Source organism: Oryza sativa, chromosome 7, assembly GCF_034140825.1.
Source record: "Oryza sativa Japonica Group chromosome 7, ASM3414082v1".
Taxonomy (NCBI): domain Eukaryota; kingdom Viridiplantae; phylum Streptophyta; class Magnoliopsida; order Poales; family Poaceae; genus Oryza; species Oryza sativa.
Genome location: NC_089041.1, coordinates 2,762,724 through 2,790,378, shown reverse-complemented (window position 1 = coordinate 2,790,378; position 27,655 = coordinate 2,762,724). Strand labels below are relative to the sequence as shown.

The 27,655-nt window shown below is 45.3% G+C and overlaps 2 protein-coding genes and 1 long non-coding RNA gene across 3 annotated transcripts; 2 read left to right on the top strand and 1 right to left on the bottom strand.

The window, feature by feature from the left end:
- The first annotated feature begins 291 nt into the window (after window positions 1-291).
- On the top strand, window positions 292-668 carry LOC136357170 (uncharacterized). Its single transcript, XR_010742335.1, has 3 exons — window positions 292-332; window positions 421-552; window positions 616-668. It is a non-coding gene; the product is annotated as an uncharacterized lncRNA (long non-coding RNA).
- Window positions 669-16,670: 16,002 nt separating this feature from the next.
- LOC4342417 (leucine-rich repeat receptor-like serine/threonine-protein kinase At1g17230) lies at window positions 16,671-21,264 on the top strand. Its single transcript, XM_015789558.3, has 3 exons — window positions 16,671-19,905; window positions 20,073-20,463; window positions 20,838-21,264. The coding sequence occupies exons 1-2, from the start codon at window positions 16,965-16,967 to the stop codon at window positions 20,459-20,461; spliced, it is 3,330 nt and encodes a 1,109-aa protein (XP_015645044.1). The 5' UTR covers window positions 16,671-16,964; the 3' UTR covers window positions 20,462-20,463; window positions 20,838-21,264.
- Window positions 21,265-21,986: 722 nt separating this feature from the next.
- Window positions 21,987-27,413, bottom strand: LOC4342416 (transcription factor PCF6). The gene is made up of 2 exons (XM_015789400.3): window positions 25,768-27,413; window positions 21,987-22,388 (listed from the first exon to the last, which is right to left on the bottom strand). Exon 1 carries the CDS (start codon window positions 27,150-27,152, stop codon window positions 25,815-25,817), a length of 1,338 nt encoding a protein of 445 aa, XP_015644886.1. The 5' UTR covers window positions 27,153-27,413; the 3' UTR covers window positions 21,987-22,388; window positions 25,768-25,814.
- Between the last annotated feature and the right edge of the window lie 242 nt (window positions 27,414-27,655).

Below are 27,655 nucleotides of genomic sequence, written 5' to 3'. Positions count from 1 at the left end.
TGACGTTGAGCAGAGGGTGACCTTCGACCGGATGCAGGAGAAGATGCGTGCGGTCATGCGCGTCTTCTCCTGTCGCAGCGCCGTGGACGTCGTACCTCCAGCTGGTCCGGTACAACCACGGCCTCGCGCGCCTACCATCGGAGCAGGACCTCGACCTACGGCACCTGTTTCACACGGTACTGCTCAGCCCAGAGGTTTCTTAAGTTTTGTTTCTGTTTTTGTACGAAAACATCACCCCGTCGTAACTTGATGTTCCATCCTCGCAGGACCTCGTTTGCCTTCGAGCGCCCCTACCTTCGGAGCAGTGCGACCTACAGCACCGGTTTCGCACGGTACAGTTCAGCCCAGAGATTAGTTCATTTTTGTTTCAGCTTTTGCACGAATGTCACCATGTTTTAACTGCACGTTTCCTCATCGCAGGACCTCGTCTGCCTTCGAGCGCGTTCGCAGGCACGACCGGCGCTTCCGCGAGCTCCGCAGGGGCGTTCGCCACCTCTTCGGGCGCGTTCGCCAGCTCTTCCTCTCACGGAGCGTCGATCCCTCGCCCACACGGTACTTTACTTTTTATTAATACTATTAAATACCTGTATGAAACTGATGGTCCTTGTCCAGCAGGATTTGCAGCCGGGATCTTCGGTACTGGGGCCTCTTCGTCTCACGCCGGTAGGACTGGATCTACTAGCCAGTTCTACGACGACGACTTGCACGGTGCACACCAGCACGACGTACTAGGCTCCTCTCAGCTTGGAGGAGCTCCAGAGGCGCACACTCAGGAGCAGCCAGAGGTCACACCTGTACAGGCAGGACGGGTTGGCCGTGCCATACCCCCGGACCGACTCACGTACTCCCAGGGGCACATTAGGGCGCAGGGTAGGAGGGACAGGGGCAAGAGGCCTCGTCAGTAGTGTTCTACCTCTTCAGTCCTTATGTGACCGTTTCTTTTGGCTTACAAACTTGTAAAGCAGTACTACTTTTGCTATTACTACTGCAGTACTACTTGTGTTTGTCTCGTCTACATAGTTCTTTTCATTCATATGGTGCTAGAACAACTTATGCTCACGACAACACACTTTCGGCGCTTCACGGTAGTGTCAGATCCAGTAGCGCGCACAGTCCACAACAGCACACATGAAAAGCGGCAGCTCGAGTTGTCACTATCAACTTTCGGCGCTGCCTCTTGACATAAAGTGAATCACGCCCACGCGTGATCGTCTTGTCACATCTAATGAATAATGTATCTCATTGAGTTCACATATATTGCAGTGAAAACGACGCTATATAATTGACAATCTGAAGGCAACCTCTTCATATCTTCTTTCCCACTAGCACACAACACAAGTCTTCCCTCATGATACAAACTCGGGGAAGGAGATTCTTCCAATGCGCGAACTTTGATCAGGTATGCTTCATCTATTCGAAGTTCAAATGGATAAAAAAATCTAACTTCTTCGTACACAATTGTAACATCTTACGCAGACATATCGTCCAATGTGCAACTTCATCGAGTGGGTAGCCATGGAGAACCCACAAAACGACGGAACACGTGCTTACCCACGTAGTGAAACAAGATCGGACTACCTAAGGCGGAAGGATGAGCATGAACGTCGAATTGCTGCTGAGGCTTTAGAATGGCACGTAAATCCCCTAGGACTCCCCACGTGGCGTGAGCGTCCGGAGTGTCGTTGTGGTGACCGTTGTCAGGTCATAAGGTCCGTAAGGCACCGAACTCGAGGACAAAGGTGTTTCGTGTGTCCAAACATTGTCAACGATGATTTCGTGGTAATTACAACTATTCTTTTCATCACTCCTCAGTACTATCATTAACTTAACTATCCCAAAATAGATGTACATAGGAGGATGTAAGGAAATGTCAATTCGTACAATGGATTGACACAGTCAGAGTTACTTTAAGTGGCGGGCCGATAACGCAACCTGAACCGACCATACAGTTCATTCATGCTTGGATGGAGTACGAACGTCGGGTGGAAATTGCAAGCTTAGACTGGAGGAACAATCCATTAGGGTTACCTAAATGGTCCGAGCGTCCAAAGTGTGGGTGCAGATATCGCTGGCAGGTGGCTACATCCTTTGCTGAACAAACATTTGGAAGGAGATATTTTGTCTGCCCCAATGTAGACAACGATTTCGTTGTATGTCTAACCATTTACAAAATCCGCTATGATTTGCACAAAATTACTACCCAAACTGAATAACATTACTATTTTTACAGGGCAATCCAAGGATGTGTGGATTTACTCGATGGATCGACAATGTCACTCCATCATATCATGGCCAGAAGATAACAGAGTCAGAAACAAGTAGAGTATCAACGATTGAAGGACCACGAGAATGCAATGCATTCTGACCGACCTAGAAGGGGCCGATAGGTTACCGCATGCTTGATTCGTCGGGATCGACAAATTTGTACCGTGTATCGATGGCACTTCTTATCTATCTTATCATTACAATGTTTAATTATGGTGGTGATTTTTTGTATGCGTAAGACTAAGGGCCTATTTGGATTGCTACCAAAAACATGCCCTACCAATATTTTGGTAATTTGAATAGTACTTGTGTTTGATTTCGATTGAAGCCTATTCATTGGTAATACGTAATCTAGATTTGAGATTATGTAGAACATTCTTCACTACAATTTTACATTTTGGCAGCAAACCAAATATGATCAAATGCAATTTTACCTTACCAAATATTTGGTAGTGCCAAAACTTGCTTATATTTTGGCACTAACAAAATATTTGTACGGTAACATTCCAAATAGGCCCTAAAAAATAATAAAATTGTATTTTACCAGTCTTGGAGATTTTAATCTTGTATAGTTTTTAATATAAAAAGATTTAATAACTATTGATATTTATAAAAAAATATAAAGCACAGTACAAAATCGCCCTCCCCCAGGGCGGCAAGGGGGCCGCCTGCAAAATTCCAGGCCCCCCGCCGCCCATTTGCAGGCGGCCCCCCGCACAGTACAAAATCGCCCTAGCGGAGGGCGGCAAGGGGGCCGCCTGCAAATTTCGTTGACGGCCGTCGCCCGAGAGCGAACGGCCGTCTGCCACGTCACTTTCGCCGCCCTCTGGGATGGCGATTTTTAAAAATCGCCCTCCCATAGGGCGGTAGGCGACCACTTCTGTCAATTTTCAAAATGAAAAATTATTTTTGTAAAACTTTTAATAAAAAAAATTAAAAATAAAAAAAATTCTTCGCCAGGGACGCGCGTGGCACAGGATATTCAAGTGGGCCGTCTCTCAATGCAAGGCCCATACTGGGACGATAGAGTGGGCCCAACTTGGGAGGGACCGAGCCGGACAACATTGGGCCTTACTTCGGCCCAGAAAAAAAAAGAGTCGCTACCACTTTAAGAAACCGTACACACACACAACCGGGTAGACATGCATAGTCGTACATGCACACTGGTTAAATGATCTTATAGTCACTCAATGGTCAATGCCATAAAACTCCTTATATTATGGATGTTGTAATTGTACATGTCCTCCCTCTCTCCCCCAACTAGTCATCAGCTTGGGGCATTCCGTACGTTTTTATATCCATCGCACCACGCATATTGCTCGTATCCATAAAAATTCTATGATTGAAAAAAGACACGAATATTAGGGAATGATCTAATATCAAATAATTAGAATTGGTGAGGCTTCGAACCCAGATCGTCTAGCCCACCACCTTATGGAGCTAGCTGGAAGAGACTATGTGTGTTTCACATAAAATATGATTGAGATCGGTGGAGAACAATGTCGAGGAAACTAAACTCACTTTATCACCGTCTTCTTCTCGTTATCTTTATTGTTAAAGAATCTCGCCTGAGCGAGATATATATATATATATATATATATATATATATATATATATATATATATATATATATATATATATATATATATATATATATATATACATACATACATACATATATACATACATACATACATACATACATATACATACATACATACATACATACATACATATACATACATATACATACATATATATATACACACATCGTCGAGTATGTCAACGGGATTGGGGTCAGATGGATGGTGTCCGGCTACTCCCTGCTGACCCGCTTGAGAGGGCTAATGCTAGGTCCTGGGCCCACTTTATTGACCAAAAGGTAATAAAATAAGTACCTTGAGTATTTTGCCCCTTGATTCTTAATACGATAAGAAAAAGTTCAAGAAACCGCATGTGTGATGACTACTTTGTGTTAACTTTGAGCTATATGCATGCGAGATGATGTTATAGGTGTGTGTGTTTGTTTGTTTATATATATATATAATATTATATATAAACAAACAAACACACGCAACAAACACACACACCTATTTATATATATAAACAAACAAACACACACACCTATAACATCATCTCGCATGCATATAGCTCAAAGTTAACACAAAGTAGTCATCACACATGCGGTTTCTTGAACTTTTTCTTATCGTGTTAAGAATCAAGGGGCAAAATACTCAAGGTACTTATTTTATTACCTTTTGGTCAATAAAGTGGGCCCAGGACCTAGCATTAGCCCTCTCAAGCGGGTCAGCAGGGAGTAGCCGGACACCATCCATCTGACCCCAATCCCGTTGACATACTCGACGATGTGTTCAAGGAGCCACATATCGGATGACCGTGGTGGATCAGGATTGGAATCGAATGGTGGGCATGATTGCCGTGATAACGGCCTACCGAGCAACGCATGTAGTTATTGATAGATAGAAAAATCATGGTATGCATTTGCGTGAATTATTTAAAGCATTGCATATGTCTGTGGAGATTATATCCATGCTGGTACAGTAGACTACTAAGTTCGAAGGGGAACACGAAATGACTTTAGGTTTTATTGATTTATTGTGTGATGATTTTATTGAAAAAGATCATGCTCGTGGTATCTTTTTCACTCAAGAGGGTATCCATGCCAGGTGTTATGCCGGTGGCTTCAGGGGTGTCGGAGGGTTAACTCCTCCACCAGAGAACCGTGAGGCCCCCCTTTTTTGGTTCGGCCGGGGCAGTGGGTGAGATTTGAGGGCTTGGTGAACGAAGCTATGTGATATTTAGGGGGTCAGGCCCCTCCAAGACGATGAGACAAAAGGGGTTTATACAGGTTTAGGCCGCTGAGAACCGTAATACCCTCCTCCTGTGCTATGATGATTCTTCTAAGCTTACAAAGTCTCAGAATCTCTGGTATACAAGCTAGGGTTAGACAAGCTTTGGCTCAGGGATCCAGAGTTCAATCCCCTTTCCTGCTAGGCATGGTCCTCCTTTTATAATCGACGGGGATACCACATATGCCGTCAGAGCCCCCCTCAAGAGGGAGCCAATTTGTCTATATTTAATACACGTCTTGTGCCTTGGCCTAGAAGCGATCCGCACGCCAGCTACCGTGCAGGTCCCATCAGACCTCTCCAGCGGATACGGGGGACACCCCCTGTCATTCGAGGGCATGCACGTATCGAGACGGTGGAACCGGTCATGTCCGATTCAGTCAAGCCTACTGTTTGACTGGACAGGGGACGTAGGGTTCCTCATCATCCATGATGGGACAGAGCATACCTGCCCCCATGCCGCCTGACACGAGCTCGGGGCGTAGGTGCGCCTGCCGCCGTCCCATCCATTCATCGCCCGGTCGCAGATCGGTCACAGGCACATGCTGCACGCCCTGCCACGTCGCATTAAATGCGACCGAGGGGGGGAGGGGGCAGCAGCCCGGCTCAGGTCGCTATAAATGTGGGTAGGTAGGCGTTTGGAGGCGGCCACCTAACCCACCGTACGTGGTGACCCGCGGAGGGGGTTGGGGGAGCCCGACCCCCAAGCGAGGAGGGGGCGACCGCCGCCCTACTTGGGACTGATCCCCCCTCGGGGGAGGGCCACGTGGCGCCTGGAGCAGCCTCCTCCCTCCAAACTCGGTACCCAAGCTGGGAGGGGGCAGCCGCCGCTCCACCCGGGCGCCGCCCCCCTTAGGGGACGCCACGTGGGTTTGGGGGCAGCTGCCTCCCTCTAAACATGATACCCCCGGGCCCATATCACCGACAAGGAGTATTTATGTTTAGCATATTTCAGCTCTGACATAAATCTTTTTAAAGATGATTCTATATTACAAGTTGGTAAGGTATTTTAGGACATCCTGTGAGGGGTAACACACCTACGTACCCTGGTGCAGCGGCTATTCGTCATCCGCCGCACCAGCTCACTCCTCTCACGGATCCGGAGATCCCCTTGACAAACCCAAAACCAACCCGCAGGCCTCATCACGATCACAAACCTGCATCCCGAACTTGTTGCACCAGAAGTCCACGCACACCTAGGGATGGTAATTGGTCAGGACCCATGTTTCACAACCCATCTCAGCCTTAAATATTTTTAGCCAAAAAAAATACTAAATTTCAGCTCAACCCTCACATTTTGTAGGCCAAAAAGTTGAGCCCATTACCACCCCTACGCGCACCACGTCACCCCCTCCTGGCTCCTCCTCACTCGCCATGGCCGGCTCCTCTCCTGAATGCTGTTCTCTAGTAATTAGCTCGATTGTTTGGTGATTAATTAGTAATTTAATCGCTAGCTATCTGCTGTTAATAATAAAAAACTTTGGATATATAGTTAGAATGGGAGTGAGGTCTATTGGTATTATATATGGCGAGTCAAGGTTGGACTAGTCGATCGATTTAATTCTGAAGAAAAACAGTCTCAGTGATGTGCATGCATGGATGCAATGTGATCACTGCTTACGTGCGCATAAATAACGCTTCGCCTCGTTGAATCTCATTTAGGTGTTGAAATATATTCGAGGAAATGTTCTTGGAGCTGGAAATTTTTTGAACGAATTGGCAGCTGTTTTTTTGGCCGCCAAAGAAATCACTTGGCCATATCAAAAAAATTGTGGATTCTTGTAGTGTTTGATAAGACACACTAGACGGTTTGATCTACAAATTAAATTACAACTTGAAAGGGAAAAGAAAAAAAACAATCCAACACATACTAATTACTCTCTCCGTCCCTGAATGTTTAACGCCGTTGACTTTTTTAAACATGTTTGACCGTTCATTTTATTCAAAAAAAATTAAGTAATTATTAATTCTTTTCCTATTATTTGTTTCATTGTTAAATATACTTTTATGTGTACATATAGTTTTACATATTTCACAAAAGTTTTTGAATAAGACGAACGGTCAAACATGTTTTAAAAAGTTAAGGCGTCAAACATTTAGGTACAGAGGGAGTAATTAACAACTCATGAGCATACATCCAAAGACAGACTAACACCAAAACTGACCGATGCTATGTGTGACCGGGCGCAGTGTGCAGGGCGAAAAATCTTTGTTAAAAACCAAACCGCCCCCACCTCTCCCACCCTACAACCTCTGCCCTCTCAAAATTTACTGACATATATAAAACTAGATAGAGAAAACTAAACAATATACAACTATTATTTTGTACCCCTTCGTTCTAAAAAAAATCAAACCCAAGTGTGTCCAGATTTAAACCTAGGGTTTAATTTTATTGGGACGGAGTAGTAGTCTTTAATATATATTTCATTGCAACGCACAGATAAACATTAGTCAACCAAAAACAAGAGCGAGAATAAGTCAAATTCTAAGGTACGAGTTGTTGGAGTCAATATCTGAACCATCCGGTCATTGATCTTATATATTTATAAAATCCTTCTAATTAACAATGTGTGATATATGACTATTGTAATTAATGTACCACGCGTCAAGCCACATCACGTATTGTTAAATTGTTATTGACCTGATATATGGAATACATGCATGCATGAAATAGCTAGAGGTTCCAGCAATTAAAGTCTTTGTGATTGACATTTGACAAGCTATAGAAGACCCCCAAAACCCGGTTTTCTCTCTCTAGCTAGCTTGTCTAGTTTTCTGGTCGATCGCTAAAGTTCCTCTAAATGATGGGCACGGCTTGTCCATGAAATTGATCCAAGAAAGCCAAAAGGATTATTTTTTGTGCAAAGTTTAATTTAAGCCAGTAAGGCTCGAAAATGAAAAATTCTAAATTGGTAGGTGTTCATCTAAACGAGGGTTAGTTTGCCTCGACAAATAAGATAATTGATGATGGTAAATTGTTCACTCATGTATAACCAATTTGAGGTTTTTTCTAGCCCTTAATTGAAGCTGTACAAATATCAACCGCTACAAAACGTGTGTACCAAATAAACTAGCTATTACCTTCGTTCCAAAATAATATATATTCATATTCGTAGCCAAAAGCTGCTATATTTTAGAACGGAAGTAGTGTTAGCTCTTACTTGAGCACGCATACACTGATCGATATCACAGTTGCTGAAACAAATTGTAGTGGCGGAAGGCCTGTGCCTGGAAGAATATAATTGAGATCGATGGATGTAGAGATAGATCTATGAAAGCTACCGATCGAACAAAGAGAACAAAAAAGGTTTAGCAGCAGCTAGCATTGCATGGAGCCAACCGACCATATATTCATACATGCGATGATCAATCATGCCAAGATGCCAACAGAAATAAAGCGCTACACAACACAACACAAATCGACCTATACAGCACAAAACAAAACACACACACACACACACACACAGATTTTCTTGATAATGTATGTACATGATCGATCCAGTGATCAGGAAGATATGTTGAATTGTGTGCCTAGCTCTCTCTTTCTTTCTCTTATCTCTCTTGTCCCTTCTTTCCCTGTACCATCACGCACAAACAGCAAAAGGAGAGAGAAGATAGAGAGAGAGAATATAATTGTGAGTGAGTGCAAAATTGCATTGCCATGACATGATGATGCTTGGAGACCTTGGCCCTTTGTTGATGGGGCTAGGGTTTGTTTGTGCTAAAGTGCCGCATGCGCCAATTGCAATGCTTGTTGTTGTTGCACTGCTCTCTCTCTCTCTCTCTCTCTCTCTCTCTCTCTATAGCTTTGCACATTGTGTCAATGCATGTGACACTACAGTCCATGTGACCAAGTGATAGAAGGAGAGAAAGGCCAAGGCAACAAGGGCACTAGCAGCTCTAGCTAGAGTGGTAGATGGATCGGCACACATGAACCTCCACCTCTTACTTGCACCCTTTCCTTTCTTCCCTGTTTCATGGGACCCTCCAATATTCATGTGCCCACCATCTTTGATCCTTAGCCTCCCATCGCACACAAGAAAAGGAAAAGCTGTGCATCGAGGGTGAAGTTTTGGCAAACATCAACTTATGGCCAAAGATTTGCGAAACAGTAGTATTGTACCGAATAGTAGGTAGCTACTCTGTCTGCTCACAAATATTTGATGTTCATGACAAGATTTAGTCGAAAATTTTAAAACTTTGGCCATTAATTTTATATTGGATAAGTTTATAATATTACGATAGTATTTTTTTTAGACAAATCTAATTAAGCATTCCTTTTAGTTTATTTGTTTATAGACTAAATATTTGAGAAAATATCAACAGTTAAATTTTCACGTATTTAATTTGATGGAACCTTGTCCTAAATATCAAATATTTATGACCAGAGAGGAATACATTATTTCTCCATTACAGTACTTTGTTAAACAGTATTTTTGTACGATTGGACCATACTATTGTTTGATCCAACTGTGGTTAGTATCACTGCTAAAGTTGCAATCACACTGACAACCACTGGTAATCTTAACTGGTCGTTTGATTGAGTTATATGCTAGCTATCACTTCAAAAATTGATGTCTCTTGGAATGGAAATTAATTGCTTGGTGGAAAAGCAAGGTTTTTATGTGAAAATATTAGGAGAAGAATTAATTTAAATTAATAGCGAGTAATTAATTTAGACCACAACAATAAAAAAAGTTAGCTTCAAAGAACAACCGCTGTCCTTATTGAACTTTCTGTCCAAAAACCAAAACCTTTTCAACCTTGTCAATTTTTCAACATCTCTATCTCTCTAGCTTACTTGCCTGACGAAGCAAGGTCCCAAAAGTCCTTCTAAATTATTTAATAATGTTTTTTTTGGAAGAGCTTAGGTAAAATATGTGAACCCCAATTCAGAATGGTGCTACATATGTATATTTGTCACACCCTGAAAAATTCAAAATATATAAATGGTTGTTTAATTGGAATTTTTAGAAATGATTTTAAAAGCCTTGAAAAGAAGATCTAATTTTAATTAATAAATTCCAATATAAAATGGGGCCAGATAAAATTTCATTAAATACTTTGCTTAATTCTATAATTCCTAGATTTTTATGGGATTTATTTGAGCTAAGGAAGTATTTTTAATAAATGGAATTGCATTTCATGAATAATTTTAATTGAAAAAGGTTTCAAAAAGTCTTCTTTTGGCTTTGGGCCGAAAGTCGGCCCAAAACCCTTCTCTCTCTCCTCGGCCCAGTCCGGCCCAGTCCGCAGCCGCCCGCGCGCGTGCGTTCCCGTCGCTGACAGGTGGGGCCCACCTATCAGGCCCGTCGTCAACCTTCGGCCACCGCCGCCCGAAACCCTAGCCGAGCGCCGCCGCCGTCTCCTTCCAAAATTCGGTCGATCCTTTTCTTCTCCGGCCGAATTGATAGAGGGGAAATGATCTTCGGGATCTCCTCTACCTTTTCTCTTTTGGAAGCATCGGCTAATTCGTTTTGGAAGTTCGTGGAATCGAGTTCGATTCGGATCGGCCTCTTTCCTCCGAACCCCGAAGTTTCCATCTCGTCGCCGGTCGCTGTGGGCCTTTGCCGCCGCCTCTTAGCCCCTTTAAAAGGACCCCCGAGCTCTTCTCTACCCGCCGCCACCCTCGCCTTCACCTCTCGTCGTCCGTAGCGCCCTAGCGCCGTGAGACCTCGCGCCGCTATCGCCACCGTCGCTCCAGCCGTGCGCCGCCGCCGTTCCAGTCGTCGCCGTCGCTCGGGAAGGTCGTCATCGTGGTCGCCGTCGCGTCGCCGTCCTCGTCCGCCCCTTCGCCGTCGCCGAAGATCGCCAGAGCACCATCGCCGCCGTTGACCCGAAGGTCGCCGCCGCTTCAACCTCGTCGCCGTCGCCGTCCGTTGGTCTTCCGCCGCTCCTTTGGTCACCGGTGAGTTCGCCGCGTCGCGCTCTACCCGTTGGTGTCCTCCGTTCATGCCGAAGTGCCGCCGTTCGCCGGCGAGCATGCGCGTCCGAGCCGCCGAGCCGCCGCCGCCGGTGGTGACGTCATCGTCGACGTCATCAGGATCGTCCCCGTCTCCCGTGAGCCGGTCGTGGACCGATCGATCTCGGCCGTCCGTTTTGGATGGATCGATCTCGGCCGTCCGTTCGCGTGAGCCGCCGCCGTGCGCCCGGTCCACCGCGAAACCCTAGCCGCTGACGCAATAAATCATCTTTTCCTTTTCAAAAATAATTCATTATTGCGTCATAATTCAATTAAAATCTATATAAGTGTTTTAATCCGATTAAATCTTCAAAAATTCATAACTAATTCATCTTAGCTCGGATTTAGTTGGTTCAAGTCTCTAAATTTTTTTAAAATTGAGATCTACATGTTAAAAATATCCACATGTACTGTTCATGCTTGTTTATGTGCTGTTTTGGTGATTTTGCTTCTTTCTGTTTAGATTCCGTCGTTTCCGGAGAGTCCGTTTTTGCAGAAGAAGAGTTTGAAGAGTTCCAAGGCCAGCAAGGCAAGTCACACAGATCCCAAACAACCCTTTGAGCATGTTGATCCCGTTTAAAGCTATTGTTTCTTTTCAACTATTGCATTTATTTTCGAATGTCATTGGGTGGAATTAACCTATTGTTTGTTATAGCCCTTTTGTTCTTGATTACTTTATTCCTTGATACCTTGGGTTATTATAATTTGACTAGTTGAGCTTTATATATTGGTTCAACTAGATATTAGATATAATTGCTTAGCCCTGCTTAGAAACATTAGCTCACTATTGGGATAACTTATTATTCACTATTATTTAATAATGGCTTAATGATAGTTCACGATGGACAATCGTGATTTGTTAATTAATTACTTGTCAACTAAAACTTGATAATGGTGGGTTGTGAGCACATGGTTTTGATGGTCGTGCTCATGACAATTAAGGACCGGTTCACGAGTTTCGGTTGTGAAACATTAACCGTGCCAACCACAAGCCAGCGTGGGCAACGGCTTTACCTTTTGTATAGCATGGTTCATTGCGGGGCACCAGACTGAGAAGTGGCGGAGATAAGCCCACGGGGGTCGCTGGGGAGTCCATGCCTTGTTTATAAGGGGGTGATTATGATCCAGGAATGGTGCGCTGCGGTGGATTGTGTTATGCAAGGGGTACTGTCACAACTCCTTTCCGAGGTACCGTGGTGGTATTGAGGCACATGGTGACATGATGTGGGGTTGTGTCTTGTGGGTACAGTGGTACACCTCTGATCAGAGTAAAACTATTCGAATAGCCGTGCCCGCGGTTATGGGCGGGTCGAACAATGTCTTTCGTGATTAGTCTCACACCTCTCATCATAGTAAATGATGCTATAACTGGTGATAATTTGATTAGCTCCTGGTTTGGAATGGTATATTCCTGGTTTGGAGATAGAACTGTGCAGCCGGGATGGTTGTTCAGAATGGTTGGGCCTATGCAATAGGGTATGTTGTATAGCGTTGGTTTAATATTGATTAATTTTTACTTAACTGTTTTATTAAATTCTGAAATGTTTATTAAAGGCTGTTTTTGCAAATGAAACCCTACTATGCCATCCTTTGGTATCCTTGTGCACTTGCATATTTGCTGCGTGGCTTGCTGAGTATGTCATATACTCACCTTGCAATCATTCATCAGAGGAAGAGTTCTACAATGATGCTGAAGGTGTGGAGGATTAGGTGTAGCCTTGGTCAAGCTGCTTGTGGAGTGGAGCCGTCTGCGCCATTTATCTTATTTTTCCGCTGCTTAGATCTTTATTGATTGAGAGGAACTATCTACCTCTGTAATGACATTTTATTCGCTTATTAATTAGAGTAATAATTGTACTCTATTATCAATTTGTTATTGTGTGCCTCGGCTGATTTCTGGACGAGGGTTCACATACATGTAAGCGTTTGGAATTTTGGATAGAAATTCCGGGCGTGACAATATTACTGATTGGATGATGAAGTAGCATGCATATCAAATAAACCTAGCTAAGAGATATGCTAAGCCACACTTATGTAAGTAATAATTTAACATTGTCATGTCGTATGAAAGAACCAAGCATATATGTGATCGGGTTAATGATCGAATTAGTCGACATGCAAAAGTTTATTTTCATTGTGAGGACAGTGATTATTCATTCCATACAGACCCAATATGAACACACATGGTTATGTGGTTACTCTCAAAGGGATCCATATCATTGGACCTGTGGCTATATATCTTTTCCCTGTCAATTTTGAGCTCCAAAGCCTAATCTTGGTCTGAAATGTCGTATTCTTTGATGTTGACTAGATCTATGTAGCAAGATGTACATATAGCCTTTCTTTTACTGCACAAATTTCAGCATATATAGTGAAGATGGTGATATGCCACCATGCGCTCTGGTGATCCTCAAGCATATATATGTATCAATAATGTTTGTTAGGGTTACTACAAAAAAAGTATATATACTCATAGTACTTCAGCATTATATTTTCCCCTTATATCAAAGGCGGTATAGTCCCAGCATCATCTCAATTTATTTAATATTGATATCGTACTAGCTAGCAAATGGAAGAATAGTGTTATCTCACAAACTACACCATATTGTGTTCTCTAACAAAAGAAATTATGTGTAGAAATTTAGAACTTAAGCGCACATACAAAACCTAGCTTGTCATAACATTGATTCCACACAATATTGAACACACATTTTGTTGAAAGCAGATTTTTAAAGCATTGAAATACATGGAAATGGATTGCGATGTTTTCTTTCTCAAAAAGAAAATGTGTATGTGGGGTCTGACATACACAAAGTTGTGGGAATCCACTTCCCATCTAACATAGATATCTTAACCATACTGTCAACTCTCCAATGATCAAAATGGAGATGAACCTGGATTGGAGAAAGTTAATAAGGCACGAACTAAAATCTATGTACACATCATTTCAGGTGCAATTCAGTGGCAGTGGACTTAATAATTCGAGGCAATTGAGGAGGATGGATGAGTGCCAGGCACTGGCCTTCTGAGTGGACATATAACCCCAATATGAGAGGGGTCAATGGCAACACTCAACACTTGAACAGGCAGAAGATGAGGTTTCCCTGCATTTCCACCCATAATTCTCCCTGTTTGTTTCATTGGTGCATCAGTGATTATCATTCAGTGGCAACACAGTCACTTGATCATGCATACATACATGTCTATATATCATCTCTCTCTCTCTCTCTCTCTCTCTCTCTGTGTGTGTGTGTGTATAATTGCACCAAACAATTAATTAAGTTGCACACACACACACACACACTGTTGATTGATCCATTGCCATTGTTAGGCACAGCCGCCAAGCATGCATGCTGGCCTAATTTTGATCTGATATGATCAATCTTTTCGTCTGTACTTGAAGGGAACATCAGTGTGTAGACGCTGCTGCATGCTGATAAGCTTTATTTAGGTTTCATGTAGAAGTATCAAACACAATAGAATATGCACGCTTTAGCTCACCTTTGTTGCTGAGGGCCTAACTTTCTGTGTCAGAACAGACAAGGTATCTTTGCCAAACAGAAGGACTACTGCTTCTCTGTCCCATCTTTTCAATTGGTTATTTCATGTCAACAATAGATTGACCCTCATTAATTAAGCAAACAAGATACATTGATCAAAGTTGATCATGCATGCATATGCATATATATGTACTCCTAGTTGATAGTCTCTCTTATATATATACTGGAACTGGAGTACTAGTATACATTGACGAACTGCCGGCCTGCCTGTATTAATTTAATTCAGTCTCATGTTTGATCTAATTATCTCTAGCTATTTCAACTGTTGAATTATCTCTGCATGTGATCCAAGAAATCTTGGCCTAACCGTGATGTCAGCACAAAGTTGCATGCTTTTACTCTCAGCAAAGCCAGTCAATTAAATTACCAATGTTTAATTTTCATATTGCACTGCGTACTAGCATCCATATTTATATTGAAAGGCTGGGCTGTTGCAAGAAGCTGAACTCTTCATAGATTGCAGAGTACAATTGTTATACTACTGCTTGTAATTAACCTGAAGGAAAATAATAATATTATCGAGAGGCAAGTTGGGTACAGGAACCATGTGAGATCAGGTGACCAACCATACAAGTGATCCATCTCTTGACAGAGGCATGTGAATTTAGACGGTTGGTTGTGTACTCCATTGTTGCCATCCAACAATTAAATTAAAGTATAAATTGCTTGCTTAATTTGCAGGAGCACAGAAATATATAGAGCCAAAAAGGGGACCAATTTCCAAGCTGTACGGGCGAATATACTTCATTTCAGTATTGTGTGTGTGAGAGAGAGAGATGGTCACAAGATTCTGAATTTTTCTCTCTTGTTTAATTATTGCCTGATGCTACAGATCACACTCTGAATAATTGGATAATTGTTCGCCCTTAACACCACTCTGCTATTAGTAGTACATGTTGTGATTTGGACTGGGTTTGATGTGATGTGAAATTTGGCTGGCTCTTTGTGTTGCTAGTAGCCTAGTGAGATGGAGGTTAATCAAGACGACACGACATTAAACCTAAGCGAGAGCTAGTATATGTGGGCTTGAAATGACAGGTAATGGCCTTATTTGCCAGAGTTATTTGACCAGTAGTGGCACTAACTAATATATTTTTTTTCCCCTTGAATCATGGCTTCATGTCGATCAACGATCAATTTCTGATCGACCCACTAGTGCATCAGTATTAATCCTGTTTTTTTCTCTGCGGCTGATAATAATTACAGTACTTAAGCTACGAAAAATTAATAAACGAAACAACTGAAAATAATAGTAAAACTTTTATATCCATACACCCTTATCAATTTAAAAATCAAAGCTGGAAAACAAATTACGATAAAACAAGTCCAAATTTCACTCTAAAATTAAATTTTATAATTCAAAATTTTGTGCATGCTTAAGCTGAAGGCTAGGGGTTGTTTGTGTTCAACTAGTTATTAATCCATATAGATTAACACTATGATATATCCAAATATCTCCTATATACTAGATTAGTAGTAATTAAGAAATATACAACATTTCTCTCCATATATTCATCATTTTAAGCTTTTTTTTCTTTATCTGATAGGATATATATATAACACGCGGAAACGGTTGAACAGTTGAAGACAAGATGCCAACTTTCCATTAGATACTTGACCTGAAAAGGTTGCTATTATTATATACTTATTAAATTACTTGTTAACATTGATCCATGCTTTATTAGTCCCTAACTAAAAAGTGCTTAGCTTAATCCCTTTCGCGCTTTGCCTTTTTTCTTTTCCTACCTCCGATCACGAAAAGAACCCCGAGCGGAGGCGCTTTCGGCGAAAACCCGTAACCCCTATAGAGGACACGGAAACCGCCTACGCGTATACACGCGCCGTGTGTGTCACTGACGGTGGGGCCCACCTACCCCTCTCCCCCACTCCCCCGCGCGGCGCGCGCCACCTGCTCGGCGAAATGCGCCAGTGGTGGTCAATGCTACAGCGCGGGTTTGACCCTTGCTCCGCCATAAAGGAGAGCCGAGCTGAGCTGAGCTGAGCTTCTTCTACCTCTCTCTCTCCCCTGCAGCGCCCACTCACTTCAGTCGCCGCCACCACCACCACCATCGTGTTGTGCATCCCGATTGCGCGGGCGACTAGTGCCACCACCCATGGCTGGGTGAGACTGTCCCCGCTTGCTGGGTGGTGGTGGCCTAGTGGGGTTGGGGGGGTGGGGGCGCTCGCCTTCTTGGCTGCTGCTCTCTGTGCGTGTGCGTCCATCCATGGCGCGCTGTTTCTTGGCGTAGAGGCGGTGCGCGTGTTTTGCTCGTTTTTCGTTCGAGGTTGAGCTCGGTTGTTGCGGCAATGGCGGCATCCGTGGCGAGGGTGTTGCTCGCGGCGGCGGTCTTCTTTGCCGCTGTCGCTGCCGCCGCCGCGGCGTCGTCGTCGGCGGCGGCGGTGGCGGCGTTGATGGAGTTCAAGACCAAGCTGGACGACGTGGACGGGCGCCTCTCGAGCTGGGACGCGGCGGGCGGCAGCGGCGGCGGCGACCCGTGCGGGTGGCCCGGCATTGCCTGCTCCGCCGCGATGGAGGTCACCGCGGTGACGCTCCACGGCCTCAACCTCCACGGCGAGCTCTCCGCCGCCGTGTGCGCGCTCCCGCGCCTCGCCGTCCTCAACGTGTCCAAGAACGCGCTCGCCGGCGCGCTCCCGCCCGGCCTCGCCGCGTGCCGCGCCCTCGAGGTGCTCGACCTCAGCACCAACTCCCTCCACGGCGGCATCCCGCCGTCGCTCTGCTCCCTCCCGTCCCTCCGCCAGCTGTTCCTCAGCGAGAACTTCCTGTCCGGCGAGATCCCGGCGGCCATCGGCAACCTCACCGCCCTCGAGGAGCTCGAAATCTACAGCAACAACCTCACCGGCGGGATCCCGACCACCATCGCGGCGCTCCAGCGCCTCCGCATCATCCGCGCAGGGCTCAACGACCTCTCCGGCCCGATCCCCGTCGAGATCAGCGCGTGCGCCAGCCTCGCCGTGCTCGGCCTCGCCCAGAACAACCTCGCCGGCGAGCTCCCCGGCGAGCTCTCCCGCCTCAAGAACCTCACCACATTGATCCTCTGGCAGAACGCCCTCTCCGGCGAGATCCCGCCGGAGCTCGGCGACATCCCCAGCCTCGAGATGCTCGCCCTCAACGACAACGCCTTCACCGGCGGCGTCCCCAGGGAGCTCGGCGCGCTGCCATCCCTCGCCAAGCTCTACATTTACCGGAACCAGCTCGACGGCACCATCCCAAGGGAGCTCGGCGACCTCCAGAGCGCCGTCGAGATCGACCTCTCGGAGAACAAGCTCACCGGCGTCATCCCCGGCGAGCTCGGCCGGATTCCGACGCTCCGGCTGCTCTACCTCTTCGAGAACAGGTTGCAAGGAAGCATCCCACCGGAGCTCGGCGAGCTCACCGTCATCAGGAGGATTGATCTGTCCATCAACAACCTCACCGGCACAATTCCAATGGAGTTTCAGAACCTCACCGATTTGGAGTACCTGCAGCTGTTCGACAACCAAATCCATGGTGTCATCCCTCCTATGCTTGGTGCAGGCAGCAACCTTTCGGTGCTCGATTTGTCGGATAATCGGCTGACGGGGAGCATCCCACCTCACCTTTGCAAGTTCCAGAAGCTCATCTTCTTGAGCCTCGGATCGAACCGCCTCATCGGCAACATCCCCCCGGGCGTGAAGGCTTGTAGGACATTGACACAGCTCCAATTGGGGGGGAACATGCTCACCGGGAGCCTCCCCGTCGAGCTTTCGCTGCTGCGGAACCTGTCGTCGCTTGACATGAACCGGAACCGGTTCTCGGGACCGATACCACCCGAGATCGGCAAGTTCAGGAGCATAGAGAGGCTGATTTTGTCGGAGAATTACTTTGTTGGGCAGATCCCTCCTGGCATTGGCAACCTCACCAAGCTTGTCGCCTTCAATATATCGTCGAACCAGCTCACCGGACCGATTCCTCGGGAGCTGGCGCGGTGTACAAAGCTCCAGAGGCTTGATCTGAGTAAGAACTCCCTCACTGGAGTCATTCCTCAGGAGCTTGGCACACTGGTGAACCTGGAGCAACTGAAGCTATCTGACAATAGTCTGAATGGAACCGTACCAAGCAGTTTCGGAGGCCTTTCCCGGCTCACCGAGCTGCAGATGGGAGGCAACCGCTTGTCCGGCCAATTGCCGGTCGAGCTTGGCCAGCTCACTGCGCTCCAGATTGCGCTGAATGTCAGTTACAACATGCTATCTGGTGAGATCCCGACTCAACTAGGAAACTTGCACATGCTGGAGTTCCTTTACTTGAACAACAATGAGCTAGAAGGTGAAGTCCCTTCCTCATTCGGAGAGCTCTCGAGTCTGCTGGAGTGCAACCTTTCTTACAACAATCTTGCCGGGCCGCTTCCCAGCACCACGCTGTTCCAGCACATGGACAGCAGCAATTTCCTGGGAAACAATGGCCTTTGTGGTATCAAAGGGAAATCATGTTCAGGATTATCAGGGTCAGCCTATGCAAGCAGGGAAGCAGCGGTGCAGAAGAAGCGGCTTCTCAGGGAGAAGATCATCAGCATTTCCTCCATTGTTATCGCGTTTGTCTCATTGGTGTTGATCGCAGTCGTTTGCTGGTCCTTGAAATCCAAGATACCTGATCTTGTATCGAACGAAGAGCGCAAGACTGGGTTTTCAGGTCCTCACTACTTCCTGAAGGAACGGATAACCTTTCAGGAGCTTATGAAGGTGACCGACAGCTTCTCAGAGAGTGCCGTAATTGGAAGGGGTGCTTGTGGCACTGTCTATAAGGCTATCATGCCTGATGGGAGAAGGGTTGCAGTGAAGAAGCTGAAGTGCCAGGGAGAAGGTTCCAATGTCGATAGAAGCTTTCGAGCTGAGATAACCACACTCGGAAATGTCAGGCACCGGAACATTGTCAAGCTGTATGGTTTCTGCTCCAATCAGGACTGCAATCTTATCCTGTATGAGTACATGGCAAATGGTAGCCTTGGAGAGTTGCTTCATGGTAGCAAGGATGTGTGTCTACTGGACTGGGACACCCGTTATCGGATCGCTCTCGGGGCTGCGGAAGGTCTGAGGTATCTTCACAGTGACTGCAAACCGAAGGTGATTCACCGTGACATAAAATCGAACAACATATTGCTTGATGAAATGATGGAGGCTCATGTAGGGGACTTTGGCTTGGCAAAACTGATTGATATTTCCAACTCCAGAACAATGTCTGCTATTGCCGGTTCATATGGCTACATTGCACCAGGTTAGATATGCTACTGACTCACCATGTTAGGTTAAAAGTTCAGAATTATTTATACCATCAAGTCAAATAGTTTCACTTGGTCTTTATACCATACAGTGGTAATTTATAGTTTGTTTAGTTGTTTTAACTGCTAAAGCTCTAATTCCATGATTCTTATGGTAATGCAGAGTATGCTTTTACCATGAAGGTGACTGAAAAATGTGACATTTATAGCTTCGGGGTAGTCTTGTTGGAGCTAGTGACGGGACAATCTCCGATTCAACCTCTTGAGCAAGGAGGGGATCTTGTCAATCTAGTGAGGCGGATGACAAACAGTTCGACAACAAATTCTGAAATTTTTGACAGCAGGCTGAATCTGAACTCAAGGAGGGTTCTGGAAGAAATTTCACTGGTTCTGAAGATTGCATTGTTCTGCACCAGCGAGTCGCCACTAGATAGGCCTAGCATGCGTGAAGTAATATCAATGCTGATGGATGCCAGAGCCTCTGCTTATGATTCTTTTTCGTCTCCAGCATCGGAGGCGCCTATAGAAGATGATTCTTCTCTTAAACATTAGAGGTGAGATGAGAATTATTGAATAAGCAGCCTGTCATTGATCTTGCCTATGATTTATTTTCATTCTATAGTTAACGATAGTATCAGGTAGCGGCTACATTGTTTTAGCGCAAAATACAATTATACTATTATTTTTTTCAGTTCCAACAGATCAACCTTGTCAAGTAATTGGTTGTGCATGAAACTGAAACATTACTACAGAAAAATTGCATATTGTCAGTCCATAGGCTCATAGGACGTCTTGTAAGAGCTACAAAATATATGCATCATCACCAAGTTTTCAGCCACTTATACCAGAAATAATTTTCGGCGCATTAATTTACTACCAGTTGGACAACATTATATGCTAACCAGTTGCTTGTTTTCTTGTTTGGCAGGCTAGTGTCTTCAATTCTTTTTTACCAGCTGAGTATAAACTAGCAAGGGAGCATCCACAACTTAACTGAGATCTTAGTTGAGGAACCTCTAGGTTATGTGTTATTGTTGTGCTCCAAGAAGCTGTGGATATAATCTAACCTCAGTTTGAACAAGAAATCTGTCGTTCTGACCAAGATTAACCATCGGTTAAAGGATCTGAAGTAGTCCAGTTAACTTCAGTGACTACCCTGCAGTGGAGGAAGATATTTCAGAGTTTGGAGTGTTCCCTTTATGAAACACTCCAAATAGGCAGAGATAGGTTCAGTTCATCAGTCCACAAAGATCTACTTTACTACCCTGATAAAGTTCAGTAGCAACACACTGCATTGTACATACTTAAACAGTATATATATTGAGCTCATAATAAATATAACAAATTAATCTACTGATTTTTTTTCTTGCTCTTAATTTCTTGACTACAGTGATTTTTCCTCTCTTTGACCTTGCCAACTTACTGTAAAACAAAATAAATGGAAATAAATCACAGTACCTTGGAAAAATTATCATCTTTATCATGTATGGACAAGCAAGCCCTGCAGTCGGCAGCCAAAAGTCGATGCCTTGACCATCTTTTTCCAGCTACCACTGTTGGTTTTGACTTGGTGTCCTGCAAACTCTGCAAGCAAGTCAGGTCAGCAAGGCACACGAAATTAGGTATTCCAGCAAGCCAGCCAATGATAAAAGTGATGAGCTGATCCATGCATCCTTCCTGCCATGGCTCAACCAAAGTAAGGTTGAAATGCACTAATACCTGCTTTTTATCAGAACGCAGCAGCAACAAGCAAGTGAGCAACAAAGAACTGCTCACCCAAAGTCCACATGTAACATAGCAGCTTTCACAAAGCTTTGGAGATCCAACACATGTGTGAACTTTGATTTGGTAAGATAAAAGACCATGAAGGTTTGCATATGTTTTCTGCACATGCTGTGCAAGTACTGAAATAACCAGAAGGTAATGTAAGCCAAGCCAAGTCCAGCATAACGTTCGGTAAGTTCAGCAAATGGGCTGGCAGAAGCAGACAACCAACAGCCACTAGAAACAAGTTGAATTTACATCTCTCAAGAGTACAGTATTTGGCAAGAATTCACCGCAGATAGAGTACATCTGATAGATTGGATTTCAAGTTCTTTACTTCTCTCACAACCGAGAACAATAAAATTGACAGGCAACCGATCTCACAGTGTCAAAAGAGGCAAAGAACCAATCCAGTCCAGAGCCGCATGCATCCATTGACATAGTTTACAACAGAAAGGATTACAAGGGCGTCCCCTCCTCAGGGCACTCCGGCGAGTAATGCTCCCAAATTCTCAACTCAACAAAATGAATACAACAACAGGCAGAGAAAAGCACAAGATCATCTGAATAGCGATGATGAGGTCCTCCCGTGACCAAGGTAGATGTGCAGTTGATGCTCTACTTCCGAGAATGCATCCAGCATTCACTTATGGCAGCTTCAAGCTGTGGATGTTGCTCACAGGAATGGCTTGCAACGTTTTGATGTTTTCACTTCCTGTAAATAATCAAGAATGAAAATCTCCATCAGAAGAAATACAAGTTACTTGTCAAACTATGTGCAAATTCTACTAAACTTAACCTTAAAAGGTAGCGCGCAATCTTTAAACTGATGTTACGAAACAATGGGTAATACTGTGTCTATATATTCCCAGATCTGTCACTCCAATAGTGTGGCATTGCTGACAGATGGACAGAGGCTGAGATATAGACATATAGTAGGCCAGCCTATAAACTTTTGCTTTAAAAAAAATGGACAGCTGGACCAAACTGTTTTAGCAGAGCACCTTTTGGTCATTCTAGTTTTCTTGATGAAGCACTTTCATATTATTAATCACAGTAGCAGCATAAGTTGCCTACTATATTGGTGAGTTAACTGATCCTTCTGGAATGATTCTATCAGAGAAGACAATAAAACCCCAGCTTCATCTCACCTGTCGGATTGATGTTAATCATAATGCTTTTTTTTCCTGGTCTATTGAGTAGATTTATATTCCAGGACTCTAGAAGAACATAGTAAACCACATGTACTAAAGACCTTTGAGACAACAGATTCTAATCCTAGCAACTATAACGCAAGGATCCAAATCATTTTATTTGACAAACAAAGAAATCATGTCAAACATATGACAGTTCTTGGGCAGTAAAAGGTAGGAAGTGCTAGAGACATTCATTCAAGCTTTGTAATAATGGCCCATGAACAAGATTGTGCTAACTTAGGCTTATTGTATTAGTTTGATTACTGGGTCTAAGTACTAAAAGTTATTTTTTGTAAACTCAATAGTCAATTCACAAGCATGTTGATGTATTTCAAGCTTATCTTAATATATACAACTTACATGGAAAAGCAGTAGTTAGACCAAAGTTATAGCTAAGCTACAAAACAATAAAAAAAGGCACCTTTTGGCTACTCTGGTGCTTATCTTTGTGATAAACTAGTCTTAAGGTAGTATACTGTTTAAAATCTCAGCTTTGTATCATGTACACAGTATTCCAGCTGAGATAACTTTCCTGAAATACGAAGCACTTAAAATTCAATATGGCATACGGGATACGGGTTTAGTTTTATTTAGCGCTAGAAAGCATCAATAAAGGAAAGCATAATATTTGAGCACTCTTCTACACAAAAGAAAATCTCAACCATTTCATGATACAACATACTACTTCACAGTGGCACTTCTCACATTTTCCTATCAAATATGACAAAAGGTACATGTAGCACATGTTAGTTGGTGAGGAACAGAAAGGGCTGAGTTACATAAAGATTAAGGCAAAATTTAGGAAACATGATCCTGACAATGAAGTCTTTTAGAATATCACCTAGGAACATGACGCAAATTCTGAGAATGTCTTCCATGACAATCAACTATCTAATGATTATCAACATAATCCATAATGTATTAATACTTGAGGGATTAACTACTGAGAATGATTTTCGCTAACCCAGATCTAAGAACATGTTTTTCCAGAAGAGAATTACACAAATCTTAACATAACTATAACCACTGGGTGTTAACTGCAACGACGCAATTCAGCTTTTAACCGCATAGCTGTTGTACTTTGTATGATTTGTTCCCTTTTTAAGTCTGAAGGACCATGAAAAGAACTTCCTTCTGCTATTAACTTTGAATAAAAAAGGGAACTAGCTATGTATAAAATTACTTCAACGAAAGAATAGTTCTATATGAACATTCAGATCTCACAGCCTAAATTTCCAAATTGAGCGCTAGCTTAAGGGTTATTACGAGAGCTGATCATGAAATACTATGTAAGTCCCTGTAAAGATGACTTAACATGGTGTGAATTATCTACTGATACTGCGATATGTAAGTGAATATAACTACTCAGAAACTATAATATGTACGATTTTCAGTGCTCCCTGATGGGTCCTTGGAAGTTCACATCCAGTTAAAGGGCAACCAAATCTTGAACAGCATGCTTATATCACAGTCATTTGTCAATTATCGCTAATAGTATGCTTTGATGTATGGTTTGCCCTTAGAATTTGATATAGACTGATGTTTGATTGCTTGGCCCCATGGCACCTTTGAGTTTGACAGAGATAGATGTCCCATACTCGGCCTAAGTGTCAACCATTAGATGTTTTTTGAGGAAACACTTCACAGTTAAAGCAACAGCGCTAAAACGTGTGCACTTATTTTTTACAACATCGGTAGATGCATATGGATTAGCTTCCTCTGATATTTTCTTTTCTTTTTTGTGAAGTCGCATCGTTCGCAGTTTTCTCTTTTCATTGAAAAGATGTTAAGATAACTCCTCAAGACTTTAGCACCTTAACTCCATCACTAGCAGTCTAGCACTGATAGTTCAACAACACATATATTGCACATGCCTTATTCTCCATCTCTACTATTGACGAACTAAGTCAGTAAACATCTAGACTCCCAACAATAAATGAAACTATCTTAGAAAAAGATATGACCTGATAAAAGAAAATGACCTCATGAAGCTGTACTGCTTAGGAGGTATTTCTTCCTAAGTGATTTGAGCTTGCTACATTTTCTAGCTAGACAAAACTATGCAATCCAAGAAAAAGTTCTAGTTGTATCCTTCAGGCAAGGCATTGAATGCATTGACTTGGTGGTGGCACACAACTCTGTGTGCTAACTGCTAGTAACTAGTAGTAAAGCAGAAACAAACATCAAGCACAACAACCAAAATACTACTTGTTAAAATGGCATGAACAGGAACTTGTTTTGGCTACGCTGAGCTGCATATTCAGCTCCGAGCTCTTCTGAAAATTTTCTAGTTCTTGCTAAAGACAATAGACATTGGGGGTTAGCGTCCACTTCTCAACAAAGCCAATGCCTATCAAAAGAACACTAGGAAACAGCTTAGACTACAGGGTATTTTTCTCCATCCATTCTGTATTTGCAGTTCAAGCATTTGACAATACAGATGCATCATCCCTTCCATCCATGCAATAGCAATACTACCCCAACGTAGGGAGGGTGTGGTTACAACAAATTAAGGCATTAAAAATCCAATGCCGGGCAAGCAGAAACCGTGCGATTGGCCTGTCTCCTATGAAATAATTGTTGGGGGGGAACAGAACAAGAAGCAAGATCCCAGCCCGGTGAGTAGTGCATCGACACCTGTTGTAAAAGGGTTGAGCTGAATGCTCCCTCCCCCTAAAGCTTAGACACTCGTCAATTGCTCAAGAACAGCCCGAGTGTTTTGTGCGATTGAGGGACACAAGGCCACCTCGAGAGCCACCAAAAGTTGGAGATTAAACCATATCAAATTCGCAATTGGGGGCTTAAACAAATTCCCCCAAGGCACAAGCTGCCAAAAAGCAAGCAAAGCTGAACATGAAGCAATTGGGGGAGAGTGGAGATCAGTTCATGGCCCCTTACCATCCAAGAAGAGACGTCGCCGTCGATGCCCGCGGCTGCTGATCTGATCAGTGCTTGCCCTTCTCCTTGATGTCGGCGTGCCGGAACCCGTCCCAGAGCTGCAATGCGGCGGCGAACTGGGTGTCCGCGGCGGTGGGCGCGGCGGCCGGGCTGAAGAGGAACGGAATGTTGGGCGCATCCAGCGGAGCAGACAGCCTCTGCAGCTGCTGCTGCTGCTGCTGTTGCTGGTGATGGTGGTGGTGATGGCTGGAGAGGTGAGACTGCGAATTGGACTGAAGGGTCCCCCTACTGTGGACACCCACAAGACCCGAGGACATGGAGAAGTTGAGGTTGTAGTCGCCGCCGGCCGGGGTGGAGGCCGCCGCCGCCGCCGCTGCTGCCGCGTGGACGGGCATGAAGTGGTCGAACGAGTAGTGCGTCATCTCCGCGTGGTGCTCGGCGGCGGCGGGTGTGAGGGTGAAGTGCTGCGCGGGCGCCATGGCGATGGGGGTGATGTTGGCGAGGTGGGGAGCGGGTGATGCGAAGGTGTGCGGCATCGCGGAGTGATGGCCCGCGGCGGATTTCCGCGGCTGCGTATGCGGCGCGGCGGCGGCGGCGAAGCCGATGTAGTCGGCGGTGGCCGCGGCGACGGTCATCGGCTGCCACGCCTGCTGCTGCTTGTGGTCAGCGGGTGAGGCGTTGGCTGCGGCCATCCCGGTGAGTAGCTCGGTGAAGGAAGCCGCCTGCGAGGAGGCGGGCGCGGCGGTGGGCGCGGTGGGGGTGGCGGCGTCGTCCCCGGCGTCCTTGGATGCCGCGGCGGCGGCCGCGCTGCTCCGCTCCCTGGCGCGCTCCCTGGCCTTGACGCGGCTCTCGGAGCGGGAGAGGGAGAGGACGGAGCCCTTGCTGGTCTCCGACGTGCTACTGCATCCGGACTTGGTGAGCTGCTGCTGCTGCTCGCGTTCGGCATGGGGAAGAGGAGGAGCAGCAGCAGCAGCAACAGCGGCGGAGGAGGCGGGGTTGGTGGGGAAGGAAGCGGTATCAAGCGAAGGGAGCTTGTCGATGGCGGCGGCGGCGGCCTTAATGAGCCACTCGATGGCCTTGCTCGGCTGGTCATACCCGAGACGATCCTGGAGGTCGTAGAACTGGATGGCGGTGGAGACGGAGAGGCGGACGCGGCGGTCGCGGATGCCCTTGGCCGTGTACACCTTGCTGTGGCGGTCCTTCCCGCCGGAGGCCCGCGACACCCGGTAGATCCGCGACGCCGGATGCTGCTGCTGCTGCTGCTGCGGCCACGGCAACAGCAGCTGGTGGTGATGGCGCTTGGCGTCCGGCTCCCCGGCGTCGTCGTCGTCGTCGTTGGGCCCCCTCACCCTCCCCCGCTTGTTGTTGCTGCCGGCGAGCTCCATCCCGACGATGACGGTGACGGCGAGAGGTGATGGTTGTCGTAGTACCGGTCATATGCCCTAGGAAGCGCGCATTGAGGTGGGGGGAGTGGGGCGCGCGTCGTCGGTGAGGAAGGAGATCGGGGGTGGGGGTTAAGGCGGCGAGGCGATCGGGCGGAGGCGAGGTTTTTGGGGGGAGAAGAGGAAGAGAGAAGAGGGAGAGTGATTTTATGAGGGGAAAAGGAAAATTGAAATGGGAAGAGAAGAGAAGAGGGATGATTGATTGAAGAATTGATGATGGGATGGGGGGGAGGAGAGGTGTGCGAAACGAGGCGGTAGGGGGGGAGGGGATGGTGGTGTAGTGTGTGCGCCGCGGTGCACGCACGGGTGAACTTCAAAGGTTGTGGAGACGTGCCAGGGATGGTGGCTGCAACGGTCACACTGGACTACTTATATCAACAACTTTAACTATTATAACATTCACCGTGTATATGGATAGCAAATAGTATTATAATGAGAGAAGAGGT